Source organism: Amphibalanus amphitrite, unplaced genomic scaffold (assembly GCF_019059575.1).
Source record: "Amphibalanus amphitrite isolate SeventyFive unplaced genomic scaffold, NRLGWU_Aamphi_draft 000915F_arrow, whole genome shotgun sequence".
NCBI classification, from domain to species: domain Eukaryota; kingdom Metazoa; phylum Arthropoda; class Thecostraca; order Balanomorpha; family Balanidae; genus Amphibalanus; species Amphibalanus amphitrite.
In genome coordinates this window covers 257307-272719 of record NW_024882409.1, presented here as the reverse complement: position 1 = coordinate 272719, position 15413 = coordinate 257307, and the positions used below count along the sequence as shown (strand labels likewise).

Below are 15413 nucleotides of genomic sequence, written 5' to 3'. Positions count from 1 at the left end.
CAAATATGACCATTCCTATCGCAATAATGCATTTTAGCATCGATTTTGATTGTTGTGACCTAAGATGACCTCGGTGACCTTTAAAGGTCAACTTAACGTTTTCACTTATCGCATACACCGACCGTCGTATCACATATGAATCAGCAAGTAACCATTCGGTGGTGATCGAGATGAAAATGGTTACCTACCATTCAGGGGCGTACCCGGGCGGGGGGGGGGGGGCGGACGGTTCGCACTTCGCCCCTTCCCCCTTGGGGTTTTCAGGGCATCCGGATGGAATCAGCCAAAATCAAATCAGGGCCCCTCTGACTCCTCAGTAGAGAAAAGGCCCTCTGTAGAATGGAGGCCCCCGCGATTCCCCCCCCCCCCCCACCCCCCGAGTCTCAGCGCTCTGTAGCTAGTGGTTGTCGACCGGTTCGGAGCATAGAGTCATTGCTCTGCTCCTGATTCCAGTTTGATTCCACGCCGCTGTGATGCATCGTGATGCTATGGATCGTATTTGGGCATTGGAGGGGTCCTCAGCCCAAGCGTCCTGATTACGCACAGGTCCACAAAAAAAGGCAGCGTGAGCCTTCATGCACTGCCTGACGGGACTTGTGTCTGTGTTGGTCAGGACCAGGAAAATACATACAAAGCGACCAAAAATACATCGTCGAGGCGGCAAACTTGCACAACTGCAGTAAAAAAAAAATAGCCGCTACGAGTGGGATATTTATTTTTATGGGTAGGTAAACGTCCGCTCACCCAACGGTGTAGTAAAACTCAGCACACGATATACAACGATCTGGCAAGGACTTCGTTGCAACTTGCATGCATTTTTACATGGGGCAGGAATGGCAGTGAAACATTCTTTATCACCTTAGTTCATTGTTAAATTTGCAATCACTTTTATAGCATACTTTAAAAGCACAAAACGCTCGATAGCCTTTGTAAGGCATCACTCAGGTATCACGCAGTTCCATTGCACATATGCTAAGAAAGTTGAACAATACGGTAATACCACAAGGTTTTCAATGGCACATTTCTTGAATGCCTAGCTCTATGGCTATACCGACGCAGTTTATGGAGAAGACGTACTAAAATAGCCGAGCTGGTGTCAAAACATAAATCGCCCACATGAGTTGATCACAACTCACAAGCGAAAATTCATGAAGAATTACTTGACGAGTAATCAACAAAAGGTATCACAGTAATGACATAACACTAACCACTTCCCGCGTAATGTGACGGGAAACCTGAAAACCCATACCTTCTAGGTAATGCGTAGTAGTCTTACCAAATACGCAGCGCTAAATAAGTCAGCAAGTACTATAAAATAAGCAACTAGCCCATTTACGCGCTTCAAGTCAGGTCATCGCAGCGTACTTCGTACTGTTCTACGCAAAGTTCTACATATTAAAAGAGCCTTTCAGGCTGTTACGTATGCACGTCTTCTGACGACAGCAATAAAGCGACATGCCGTCAATTATACAAACCGAGCATGATTGGTGTGCGCCGTATATATACGCTATCCATGCAACTCCCGCTGGCCCTGTATAAATATATCTTCCAATCCCCCAGACCTCGTTGTAAATATGTGTAAGCTCTCTCCCATCAGGCCCCTGCAATGAGTTTCAATTCGAGGAAGAGAGGTATAGACTATAGAGCTCCTTCTATCTGAGATAACACCCCCTGAGCTACCCCAAATTTGAGCCAGGCCCAGCACAGCACCCAGCCTGAGCTACTCCCAATTTGAGCTAGCACCCAGCCTGAGCCACCGTCATGCCTGAACTAACGCCCTGAAGGAGCTGCGCTCCGTCCGACCTAAGGTCCTGAATGAGCTACAGCCCCGTCCGACCTAACGCCCTGAATGAGCCATCGCCTTGCCTGAACCTACTTTTGGCTCACAGTTCAGCGTCGACGAAGATCTTGTGCAACACCACCTTTTGTGCGTCTGACAGGGGCAGCAGCGGGGGCCTCAGCGGACCCCCGTACAGACCATGCGCGTCCATGGCGGCTTTCATCCCAGGCACTCCCAATCCGCGAGTCACCGCGGCATTAGGGGCTACTAGTTTTCGCTGGAGTTTGGCCGCCTCTGTAAGGCTTCCTGAGCGCCACAGAGATTCTAGACGACAGACGGCCTCGGGGACGACATTGGCCAGCGCGCAGATACCTCCTACACAGCCTGAAAGGAGGGAGCGGTGTTAGCTGGATAGACAAACACTGCACAGCATAGAATGTCAGACATCACTGGATGGAAAACGTGGCAGGATGAGAAGGCATAAGTCATTACCTACATAATACATGGCATGGTAAAAGGTATTTATAGGAATAAGCTTACCTAGGAAAGGTGAAGGTATTGGTACTTGGTCAATCCGTCAAACACGTCAAGTTCCAGGCCAGCTGAAGCCGAAACAGGTGACAATTGCCGCAAATTTCCCAAGTCTTTCGGACTTTGCTAAGAAGCCGAAAATAATGATATTGCCATTTTAACATAACTATATCGCGAAATCAGCTGGTATCAATCAGCTGGCGCCAATCTAGGAGAACCATGGTGCAAGCACCGCACAGTGTCAATATCGACACCGATTCTATGTAAACACAAACAAAGGCTATTAAGTATCGCGGTTTAGTTTAGTTTATTAGGCTTCATATCAAAACGAATATGCGAACCATGGCTATGGAACCAGATGGCTTAGGAACGAGCGCGAAGCGAGTCTTTGCAATGCATAGGAAAATGTGAGCATTATCGCTTCAGCCCGGCCCGGCCCGGCCTGTAATGCTTTTCAGAGACAGCCGCTGGGCCGATTGACCTGCGGTCTTTTTTAAGGTAGTCCATCCTTTCTACCCCGTAACTGACTACTTGATACTTAGATAGAAAACCATCGCGGCAGGTGCCACGTGAAAAGTCCCGTTTGCTATCATTACTGGGGCGAATACATTTTGCCCCAGCCATTGTCGTCCCCCGCAAAGTCCGGGCAGTGCACTTCAACGTCCACATGTTACGGTTGCAGTGCTACTGCACGTGCGCACGTGCAAGGGGGGGGGGGGTCGCTTCCAGATCTCGAGAGTGGCTGGACCTATTGGGTTCATTTTTGGTACCTAGTTAAGAAACAGCAAGTAAGGTGCCGGGAAAAACTAAAACTCAGTTACTTTTTACACAGTTTGCACGTGCAGGACGCTTCCACTTCTCGAGAACGACTGGGACTTCAATTTCCCTTAAATTTGCTACACAGTTAGTGGTCGGCTGACGGTTAGTACTTGGTAGGTGGGCCCGCACAAGTTAGCGTAGGGTGCCGCGGTACACACGTCCTCGAAGATGAAATCACAAATATGCGATGGCGTCAATGTCGCGCGACTCACCGACTAGCAGAGCCGGCAGCAGGAACCCAGCCGAGCCGGCTAGCACCTGGAACTGTTCGTCTTTGGTGGTCTCCACTAGCTGAGCCAGCTTGCTGATCTGTCGAACAGGGGTAGTAGTACAGTGAGAGGGTAGCCAGGGGACTACGCTGCGGTTTTATATTTTCTCATCGTAGTTAAGATCCAGTTAGGAGTCACGTAACAGCAAGCTATGCTGAAAAAGCTACCAGAATGCCAGAGATGTATTTAAATTTTAACCAAAACCAAATCAACACTTGATACCCAGCTTACAAACAAAAACGTGCATAAACAATACACAATTTGCAATGGTGTCGCCATCCCGCCACGGGAGCTCTAGTGGCAGTTACTCACATCTCCTAGGCTATCCTTTATGCCGATGATGTTGGGGTGCGGCGCCAGTTGAGTGACCGCCTCCACGCTCAGATTTATACCCGTGTTGGCGGGCACGCTGTATAGAATCACAGGCACGGGGCTGGCATCGGCCACTGCAGTGTAGTGGGCAACCATCGCCGCGTCCTGGAAACGTAGGGATGTTATTGAATGTCATGGTACCATGTTGTCGCACGCCGTCGTACGTACATAGTACGATGTTATTGAGTGTCATCAAAACAGAGTAGGGTAAACGTCCTACAAACATCGCACCATCATGAAAACGTGAAGTGTTACGTACTGTCTCTCCTGCGAACACTGTACAGTGTACAGTGTCATTAAGCGTCCTTCTAAGCAAACAGGGAACACATTACTGGACGAGCTGCGTGTACTGTAGTGTTCAGCATCATCATTTTTACTACACACGCTATGCACTATCACCGGATGGTCTACAAACACTATGACCAAACACAAATAGCTAGTTCGTCTCGTCCATATCCTTCACTGCTAGCATTCAGCCTCTCCCTTGCTCTCCCCCAATCTATAAGTATCTCGAAAACACCACTCATCTTCCCTTACGTTCATCGACGCCTTGTAGTAGCAGGGCGTAACAACGACAAGCGCATCAGCGCCGGCCTCTGCCATCTGCTGCGACAGCTCCACGGTTTCCGCAGTCGACTCGCATCCCGAGCCGGCCAGGAGCAGTCGACCGTCCGTGACCAGGGGGCGGACCCGGCGTACCAGCTCCACACGCTCAGAGGGGGTCAGGTAGATGTATTCGCCGTTACTGCCCTGCACCAGGTATCCTGTGGGGGGAGGAGGGGGGGGGGGGGTACTGTTCTTTATCAGGCACCCAGGAGGGGGAAATGCCCTGCAACAAGCATCCTGTGGGGAGAGGGAAAGAGTTACTGTTCTTTACCAGATACCTTTTAGAGAGGGGAGACTATCAATATCTTTAAGAGGTACCCTGGAAAGAAGGGAAAGGGTTACTTACTCCTCTAGGTGGTTGGCTAAAACAACTAAAAACTTAATTAAGTCAAGTAGGTATAAATCATGCCATGTACCTATGTGATAGGTGCATACCATTAGCCTCACTTACCTCTAAGTGGTGATTGCTGATAGACCTTCATGTTTTCTGCAAGTTTTTCATAGTTAATGTCAAATTTGCCATCATCTGTGAAGGGTGTGCAAATTGGTGGATAAATGCCTTTAAGGTCCAGCTGATGAAGCCGCACTGACTTGCTTATACTCCTCACAAACTGCCTCTGCATAACTGATGAGGCAGCCAAAAATCTTCTAGCAAACATGGTTCTTCTGTGTGTTTAGCTGAAAAGGAAGATGTATATAATTTGTGATGTTCTCATGTACACAGAGCTGGCAAAGGACATAAAGTTTCCTGTTCCAAAATGTATCTCTTACCAAGTCTGAATGGTTTACCACACCCACATACCATGGTAGCTATTTGGTGACTTGAGCTCCTACTCAGGTCACCTATTGCATCAGCATACCTACCAGCTTCCTCAAGAGCCTGCTAGGCATACAAGAGTACATACACACATGACACAGATGATGGTCCATGGTTGGTGAAGCAGCTAGAGTTTTCATTTAACCTTTTGTGCTATATTTAAACCTTTCAATTATATCTCAATGGTAGGAAGACTGGCAACAACCAGCAGATCTGGGTATTTACTCAGGAAACTTGATGAGCATGTAGCAATCAACCATGGGGGATGTCCCATCTGACCATCCATGAGCACTATCAACCATGGGGGATGCCCACCATCTGACTACCCACATCAGCATCACCTGATTCACTAGTACCTATGAATTTAGTGATTAATCATGACTCTGAGCCTGATTGCAGATTGAGATATGCAAGAAAATGATTTTTTCAGGTTCCAGCATGGTCCTTTCTCACCAGTTCACAGCTGGCCTGAATAAAACTCACTCTGAGAATGTAGCCTTGGTGCAAAACTATATAAATACTTAATCAAAACCCCACTATATTGCCAGCTTGTCTCAGACATTGACAACCTGGGATTTCCCAAGCAGATCAAGAACTGTGAAACACCAGACTGGGTCCTGACAAGACCTGACAGTCCTGTAGCTCAGCTGAGAGTGTTGGACTACCAGTGATGAGAGCCTATGATTAACTCACTATAGTGCTGAACATATCACTATGAAACTTCTGACAGGGACCGTCCTGTCACCATGTTGGTGGAGAATCTGCAGATAGTTGAGGTTGGTTGAAAGGGACATGTCATGTCCTGCTTTGATGGGCACATTATACAATGGCATCTGAATCTTAAATTCTCCTGTCACCTAGAATTGTGCCAGCAGGCTGTAGGAGTCTCGGTCTACACAGCAGCCAGGCACTGCGCGGAACACAGTTGTCAATGCCTATTTACTTTCAAAACACTATGATAGCATGTTCATGCACTTGCAATTTGATTACATAGGTATCTTAGATAGGCATGCGCGCCATTTCGATATTCTGTATTCGGAATTCAGTGAATGTTGGACATATCTAGTCCTGCGGACGAGACAGAAACAATGTTACAGAGGGAAGGCACTGCATACATGTCTATCTCCCCCCAGTCTTTGCCGGCCGGGAACAAAGACTTACATAGATTGGCATAGATTGAAGGGTGCCGTAACGAAACGACGCCGAAAGGCCAAACGACGGGTCGCATTCACGGGAGCGCGAACAAACAAATAGCCCAGGGGGCAACAAAACACAGCTTCTAGGCAACCAGAACGAGTGGACCGGCTGGAAAACGAGCCGGGACAACGATCAAACACTAAACGCGGAACATATCCGAACATCGCAAACAACTGCCGAGTTTGACAATGATAGGGAGTCAGTGGCACAGTCAGCGCGTGAAATTGGGGTCGCGATAGCGGATCGGCATTTGGCGCGGGCGATCACTGCGACGGGGACGGTCGGGTTCAGTATCTCTCAGCGGCTGCGAGCCTGGCGCGGCAGGGGGCGGCATGGCCGGCGGCGACGGCGTGGCATGACCGGGCGACAACGCATGCGGGGACACGCGATGTGGTGGTGAAGTCGACATGGACGGTGACGGCGTCACACACTGTGGGGACACAAGGGGCGGCGACGCATCTCGCTCGCGCGGGGATAACACCACAGGCGGCGATGGCGCGGGTGGACGCGGTGTCGGGGGCCTGCCACGGGGCGCCCGCGGCGGCGTCGCCGGCATCTGGCCGACCACTGGAGTCGGAGAGCCGGGGGGTTGCGCCGCAGGTGGAGAAGTGGGTGGCGTCAGTCCAGAGTTCGCGTGCGACTGTGACACGCGTGTTGGATGTCGGCGGAAGTCGTCGAGCAGTTCGTCCATTCGGGTGTGCTGACGACGAGCCGGAACAACCGGAGTGTATTTGCGCAGGAACTGCCTGTTGCGCAATGTCATTCGGCCGCTGCCGTCGACCCGGACCATGTACTGGTTATGTTGTCGCACCTCCACGACGCGGCCAGTTTTGTCCCACTTCCTGGGATATCTTCCGATTTGGTTTTGGAGGCGGACGGCATCACCGACGGTCAGTGGAGGTAGTCGCCTCGTATGTGCGGACCAGCGTTCGTGGTCCCGCATGTGGCGGTTCCGGAGTGCCTCCTCACGAGCACTCAGGGTTTCGCGCCACGTGGGATGAGGACGGTACTGACCGGGGGGTATCGGGATGAAGTCTCGCACCGGACGACCGAACACGCATTGGGCCGGCGACAGCCCTGTCGTGGGGTCGGGAGTGTTGCGGTAGTTCAGCATGGCGCGCTGGAAGCGTCGCACGTTCAGTTCCCCGTTGTCACCTGTGTTGCCTTCGATCATGCGTTTGACGGTTTTGACGCCAACCTCAGCGCGACAGTTCGCGTGTGGGAATGCCACAGAGGAGCGGCGGTGACGAACACCGTAGTCGGCCAGAAACGCCTGTGTCTCGTGGGCAGTGAACTCCGGCCCGCCATCGCTCGTCAGCTCCTCAGCGATGCCAAATGTGCTGAAGACGCGGTAGAGACAGTCTCGGAGGCCTGCGCTGCCATCTTGTGCTCTCTCAACGATTGGCCAGTTAGAATAACGATCAACGATGACGAGGTACGTACGGCCGCAGTGTGTAAAGTAGTCCGCGCATAGTTGCTGGAACGGGTACTCTGGGTAACTGATGTCCTCAGGTGGGGCCCATGGCTGCGATGGGGCGTTCCGGTTGCACGTGTGGCATCGTTCACGGGCGCGCCGAATAGCTGACGTGATGCCGGGCCAGTACACGCTTACGGCCGCGCGCGCGAGCATCATGCCGATCCCTTGGTGCGCACCGTGGAGACTCTGGAGCACCTCCTCGCGGAGGCTGGGTGGGATGACGATTCGCTGATCATACAGGATGATGCCGTCGCTGGTGTATAGGCCATCACGGAGCGAATGATACTCTCGGAGCTCCTCAGGCATCTCGTGGCGGTGGGCTGGTAGCCCTCCCTCGATCAGTTCGAGAAGTCGCATCATCGACGGATCGCCTGCCGTTGCGTCCCTCACGCGGTCCCAGGTGACAGACCGGATCGTGGTGATGGCGGCTGCCGCTACCTCGCCAGCATCGTCGACGGTGACGTCGTCGGAGAGGCTTATGCCGATGGGAGCGCCGGTTGGGTACCGGGACGCGATGTCGGGAACGCGGTTCTTGACTCCGGGGAGATAGCTGATGTCGAATCTGAACCGGAGGGTCTTTTCCTTGAGATTACGGAGACGGGCGTTGGGCAGGTCGACCAGTGATCGGTCCCCGAAAATCTTCACGAGGGGTTTGTGGTCAACAACGACCGTGAGGTCGCTGCAGCCGAGCACGAAGAAGCGCGTTTTCTCGAGGGCGTCGGCCACTGCCAGCGCCTCGCCCTCGACCGGGGCGTACCGAGATTCAGCGCCGGATGTAAAGCGGCTTCCCACCAGCGTGGTCTTCCAGCCCTCAGCGCAGCAGAGTGGTGACCGACCGGCGCATGTGCAGTATTTCTGGAGTAACCAGAAACCGATACCAGTACGGGACCAGTCGGTGGCCAGGACGGTTGGGCGATCTGTCTCGAAGATCTGGACACCCTTCGTGACCTCCTCGACGATGGTCCGTTTCGACATGTCGAACAGTGCCTGGAGTTCATCCGTCCACGTGAACTTGCCGGGCTTCAGGAGTTCCCGGAACGGCAGCATGGCATCCGCCATGGCGAATGCGTAGGCGACGTGATTGACGACCCCGAACCACGCGCGGACGTCTGTCAGGTTCCTGGGAGTGGGGAACTCGGTGATGCTCTGAAGGAAGGCATGAGACGGGCGGACTGTGTCAGGCGTGATTTCAAACCCAGCGAATTCCGCTGTCTTCTGGGCGAAGACAAACTTCTCGCTGTTCAGCGTGATGCCGGAACGGCCACACATGTCCAGCCATTCCACAGTGCGCCAGAACACCTCCTCGATGCTGTCTCCCCAGAGAAGGGTGTCGTCGATGCATTTCGTGTAGCAGTCGTGTGACAGGTTTGCCGCCATCACGATCTCGTCATAGCGGCGCGTGTACCCGTCACCGCTGGAGATGTAGCCCTGGGGTGCCGCGCAGTAACGGTATCGGCCCCAAGGGGTCAGGAAAGTGGTGAGGTGTCGATCTTCCTCGTGTAGGGGCACCGAATGGTAGCCATTCCAGGCGTCCAGTATCGTCTTGTAGGTCGACCTCGGCACAGACCGGGCTTGGTGGAAGGGACTTGGGGTATGATGCGTCTCTCTTGCGGCGCAGCGGTTCAGGGGCTGAAGGTCGACGCAACGGCGAGGGCTTCCCGACTTCTTGGAGACGACGACCATCCGGTGGCACCAGGTCACCGGCTCACCAATCGGTACGGGCTCGATGACCCCCAGCTGCACGTCGCGATCCAGGGCGGCCTTGACCTCCGTCTGCCAGTGCAGTGGTACTGGGATAGCCTTGTGGTGGGCCACTGGCTCGGCGTCAGGTCTGAGCATGATGCGCAGGGGTGGACCGTCCATCGGCGTGAGTGGCTGATGTTCACAGGTGTTGAACGTGCTCGCAGAGTAATAGTCGGCCAGCCACTGACGCAGGGCGTCGACGTTGCTCTCCGTTGCCGGCATAGGTAGCTCTGTTGGCTTAGGCGGAGGCGTCTGACGGCGAGGACAGGAACATGCGTTGTACTCGTCGATGCCGATCCCATCCGCGGAGATAGACGCGAGCCCGACAGCGGGGAAAGCGGCGTCGATCATGCCGAGGTCACGACAGGCATCTCGACTGAGGTACATGGTGTCGCAGTTCGGCGTGATGTACACGAACTGTCGAGTCTCCCGCCGAATGCCGTCGCGGTGGCCGGATATACGTAGGATCAACGCTCCGCGGATGTCGATGGGATCGCCGTTTGCTGCGTGCATCCTCAGGGACGTCGGGACGAGGTCAGCCTCCGTGACGCCAAGGCGTCGCATGAGAGAGATGCCCGCCAGACAGCTCTGACAGCCTGTGTCGGCGATGACTTCCTGAGTGATGGTGGCCTGGCTGACCGTGCACTGGAGGCCCAGGGCGCCGTAATCGGCCGGTTGGAGCGAGAGGTCCAGTTTAATCGACGGCTGGGGCTGGCTGGGTTGCTGACACCAGCTCTGGGTGATGTCGTCGTACATGTGGTGCCGCATGGCTGCGGCGGTGCATGAAGCTACCGTGTCGTGCGTTGAGTCTCTGAGGCTACAGAGAGCGTCACTGGGAGCGTCATCATCGCCCTCCGGATGTGTAGTCGCGATACCGGCTGCCTGTCGCTGCAGGCAGGCCTCGGTGAAGTGGCCCCGGCGTCTGCAATGACGGCACTGGCTGCGGTAGGCGGGACAGGATTTAGCGCGAACCGCGACAGAGGCTTTTACGCCATGACCTGTCCGACGACAATATTGGCAGACGTCGGCCGGTCCTGCGACTGAACTCTGTTGACGGCCAGCATCGCCAGCTGATACTCGCCGCTCCTGCTCGCCGATGCTCGCTTTCGCTCGCCGGTACTGGCTGCGGGCGGCGGCCACACCTTGAGACTGACCCAGCGTCTGAGCGGATCGCTTACCAGCCTCTTTTGCTTCGACGAAACGAATGGTCTCTTCCAGGGGGATCGGTGTCTGGCCTTGGGCGAGGAGGTCCAGTTGAATATCCCTGTCCGCTAGCCCCCTGGCGAGCGTATCGCGTGTGACTTCATCCTGGTAGCTGACGACCCGTCCGCATTCGCAGGTGACGTGAAACTTACAGACAGCCGCCTGCCCGCGAAGACGAGCGGCGAACGCCCTGACCGGCTCTTCGTGCTCCTGCGTCATGTTGTGGAGCTGGACGCGAGCCACGGCGAGGTTTTCCTCGCGGACGGCGAGACTTCGCATTGCGGCCAAGACAGTCTGTTCGTCCTTGGATGAGAGGGAGCCCCCCGAGAATCTGGTGAGGTCCCTGCGGAGGCCTTCGTCGCAGCATTCAAGCAGCTGGATGACGCAGTCTGTATCGGTGAGTCCGGTGGCTTTCTTGTACTCCGTCCATCGGCTGGTGAAATACTCCCAGTCCTCGCTGGATCCGGCAGCTGTCACGCGCGGTCTGGTGACCTTTTCGGCAGTAATGCTCACTGTAGGCCGGGTATGGGCCTCGGACTGGTGCATTTGAAGAAGTTGTACGACCACGATAGGTGCGGTATCTGCAGCGACGACGTATTCACAGCCGCTGAATGGGCAGGCTGTTGCCATGGTTCGAGGCTCGGGTTTCGACGTTATGCTTGATTGCAAATTAAGATATGTCCAACATAGATAGGCATGCGCGCCATTTCGATATTCTGTATTCGGAATTCAGTGAATGTTGGACATATCTAGTCCTGCGGACGAGACAGAAACAATGTTACAGAGGGAAGGCACTGCATACATGTCTATATCTTAGTCTATGAATGAGTGCGGTCAGGGTCAGTATCACAACTGCCACAGAGTTAACTTGATTCCTATAATATGGGCCCTGTTTCACCGGTGATAGCAGCAAGCTGCTAACGTGATAGCAGCAAGCTGCTATCACGTTTCGCGAGCTGACGTCATGTCGTGACGCCATTCTATTGTCATAATGCATATTTACGTCTGGACAACGAGTTGCGTTGGAGAGTCCGGAAATAGTGGCGATTTCAGGACCGCAAGAATGGACCGTCATTGGAATGACTCTTTTTTAAACCGTGCACTGTTTTCGGCCGAAATTTAATAGTTACTACAAAATATTTTGTTATTACGTTTCCCTAAGAATGAATGCCATCAGGGCTAAATTTTTAATACTATTGCATTTTGTCAAGAAGCATATAGTGCTGTTATATTGCAGTTTTAGCGCGTTTGTTACAAAATATGAAGCGAATAAGCGTCAGTGTAATTCATCAACAGTGGCAGAAGTTAACTTGAATGCTAATTGCTCTTGTCCATCCACTAAAATTTATTAAATATTTTGCTTTGTGTATTCCAAAAGGAGAGGAAACTATTTCATTTGTGCCTTCATGTCAGAATTGAAGGTGGATCATTAAATTTTCAACGCAGTTTACAAACAAGCGTTTGGTCTTTCTCGTTTATAAGAAGTGGCTAAGAAAAGGTTGATCAATCCTGAAGTTCAGTCATCGTACCTCAACTTGGCAGCAAGATCCCCAAGGACAGAGGATATATTGTATACATGTCCTGCTCCTGTAAATCAAAACAAACAAGCATTTGGTCTTTCTCGTATATAAGCAGTGGCTAAGAAAAGGTTGATCAATCCTGAAGTTCAGTCATCATACCTCAACTTGGCAGCAAGATCCCCCAAGGACAGAGGATATATTGTAAACCTGTCCTGTTAATCAAAACATTTTTGTGCCTTCAAAGGCTTAAGTTATCTGTGGTGTGTTCGGAGTTAGGCTATATGGCCGTTTTTGTTGTATGTTTATGTGGAGATTGAATATATAACTGTGACCCTGTGCTTGTTTGTATACTTACGGTCAAACAGGGAACAGCACATTCACATAACATACTCACCTAGCACCTAACTCATAGCTGTACCCTGCAGGATCTGTACTTGTTCATGTCTCGAGCATTAACAAAGCACCAAAGTAGCTTAGTAATCATTTCCCACATTTTCTGAGCATCTAACATGACATACAGCAGTGCAGAGCAGCTTCAGAGAAGAAGCACTTTAAATGCACAGACTCACACCACCAGCCACCCAATGAGCCAGTTCCTCAGTTGACTGTTTCCCTGGACACAGCTTGGCAATGTGAGCTAACTTTTGGCAAGTTGAAGGTTAGCAGGTAAGACTGAGTTAGGGTGAGTACCTACCTATAACTGGGTGCTACTGCCATGCAGGTCTTGGGTAGGCTGCAAATATGTGTGATGATTGAGGTTAGGTCAGCTGTCAGGTTAGTCAGGTTCAGGTATGCTCATTGCTCAGGTCACATTTTATGGACATTTGGCAAATTAAAAAACTAACAATCTGATCTAAGCTAACCCGACTAAACATACACAACTACTGACTATAGGAACTGAGCACCTACCTACTTGTGCCTACATCTCATACCATGTCAAAGTAGAGTTCCTTGGTGGAAGATTACCCTCAGTACTTTTTATCCCAGCCCTGTGAAGAAAACTAATACTTCTAAGCTCTGAGTCACTGCTGGCCATCCACAGGAAGAAACGCTGAGACTGAGAGCTTTGCCATTGTATATTGGACCAATAATGACTATCACGAATGACTATGAACACATAATATGATCACATCGTTGCATGGATTGTCACATTGACAATTTTACTACAATCCTTTTTTCAAGAAATACAGTGATGATGATTAACATCAAAATCAACATAAAGTGGATTTAGTGATCCAAGCTTTCTCCTCCAGTAGCAAATGGAATGATCGCATGTTTCATTTGCCAGACACTGAGTACCTGATGCACATTACAATCTGCATAGCATCTAAGCATAGTAAAACTGCCCAAGTCCATTCATTCTAGATTTTAACTTGATAGTTAGCACTAATTTATCTTGCTGAGCTGTTGTAAGTTATCATTCAATATTCATACCAATACATCAATATGCGCTCATCAGTCAACATTTTCTGGCATGATCCTGCTCAGTGTGCTCTTCAGTATTGCTCCAAGGTCTGCAATATTATAGCTTGTTTTTGGACAATAAGCTCTTTTAATTTTACTTTTTCTTGCTGATATATGAGCCCGATCAACTTGCGTTTATCAACCAAAATTTCATAACTTGTTCAACTTGATATTGATATTGCTCAGTAGTCAGGACCTCCGTCAGCCTCCTGGATACTTCAGATTGTTTCCAGTCAACATGCTTCCTAAATATGATATAAGTCAATCTTAAGGGATTCAAAACATCCAACAAAACGACGTACAAGAGCAAGAAAACCACCAGATAAACTAAAAAATGGCCTTGGAACAGAGCCAAGTGGTGCTCCATTTGTTTGTTTACAATGATTGTAGTGCTGATGTATTGTTAGGACTCTGAACGCCGGCTTATAAAAAATGAAACGTTTTTACAAAAGTTGTAAGGCAAGTAATATTTATCTGAAAGAACTAAAATATTCAAAAGCCAAACACTATGAAATACATGAAACGGAACGAAAAAGTAACCCAAAAATCCAGCCTAATCACCGGCTCCTAAAACTGCAACACAATCAGCACTTTTCCCCGCAACTCGTTGTCCAGACGTAAATATGCTGTCATAATGGGTAGTTCCGGCGCACGATTGCCGCGACCTTGGCGGCGGCATTAAGTGACGTATGAGCCTAAAAGTAAGAGTTTACGCAGTCATGATAGTATATATATTTTTGATATATATTTTTTCAATATGATGTATTTAAAAGAAGTTGGGTTTAGGAAAAATTTGGACATTAACTTCGAACATTTAGCTGATGACGTAAAACAATAGCCCCGTTTACATAGGAGTTGCCAGATTCACATGCCAGCTCGATCTACTTTCAGGTGTTCGGCCTCCGCCATGTCGACAAATGCTGCGCAGCAAATACAAAATCCAGAAATGTGGTAATGGAGTGCTGGCCACCAAAAAGAAAAAGCCTGCCAAGTTTATGACGCTCTTCATGTTATGTAGTTTTGATAATAAACGACGCATGGGCTTCAAATGAATTGTATGTCGTACATTTGGGCATCATATGAGTTGAATATTGCAAAGTTTTTGCCCAACATTTTAGCATAAGACTAAGTTGTTTCAGAGGTGGAGATCTCGGGGGGGGGGGGGTCGGGGTGTCAGGACCCCCCTGAAAACGAATTACTGCTATGTAAGTCAACGGTACTGCATCCAGCCCGCCTCCATCTGCCCGGCCTGGACCCCCGCTGAAATTTTGACAGATCTCCACCCCTGAGTTGTTTCCATGAAAACGATGAAAATAAAGCTGATTGTTATGTTCGATGCACTCCTTGCGGCTTACATTTAGCGGATTGCATTTATTCATATTCTGCATTCATTTATAGAAAGATCAAATATATAACACCCCTTTTCCCGCTTACCTTCAACCTCTGAGCAGTGACATTTTCTTGATCGATTCAAAAGGCATGGAAACACCAAGCAGAAACTGAGTGCGTAAGATATTTGGTAGCAGGTATCACATACGCTCTAAATGACTTTCTAAGCAGATTCGAGAGTCAGTACCTAATTACCTCTAATCACGTTGCGCTCATTCATCAAGTC

At 50.6% G+C, this 15413-nt stretch overlaps 1 protein-coding gene across 1 annotated transcript in view; it reads right to left on the bottom strand.

Annotated features, from left to right (window-relative positions):
• Positions 1-691: 691 nt before the first annotated feature.
• LOC122368022 (4-hydroxy-2-oxoglutarate aldolase, mitochondrial-like) overlaps positions 692-15413 on the bottom strand; it is a 19594-nt gene continuing 4872 nt past the window's right edge. The window contains exons 2-7 of the mRNA XM_043341614.1: positions 15233-15336; positions 4829-4903; positions 4309-4535; positions 3712-3876; positions 3343-3439; positions 692-2164 (exon numbers count right to left, since the gene is read on the bottom strand). Of these exons, the coding sequence (XP_043197549.1) occupies positions 1884-2164; positions 3343-3439; positions 3712-3876; positions 4309-4535; positions 4829-4903; positions 15233-15336 (949 nt within the window). The 3' untranslated portion in view covers positions 692-1883. The remainder of the gene's footprint in view (positions 2165-3342; positions 3440-3711; positions 3877-4308; positions 4536-4828; positions 4904-15232; positions 15337-15413) is intronic.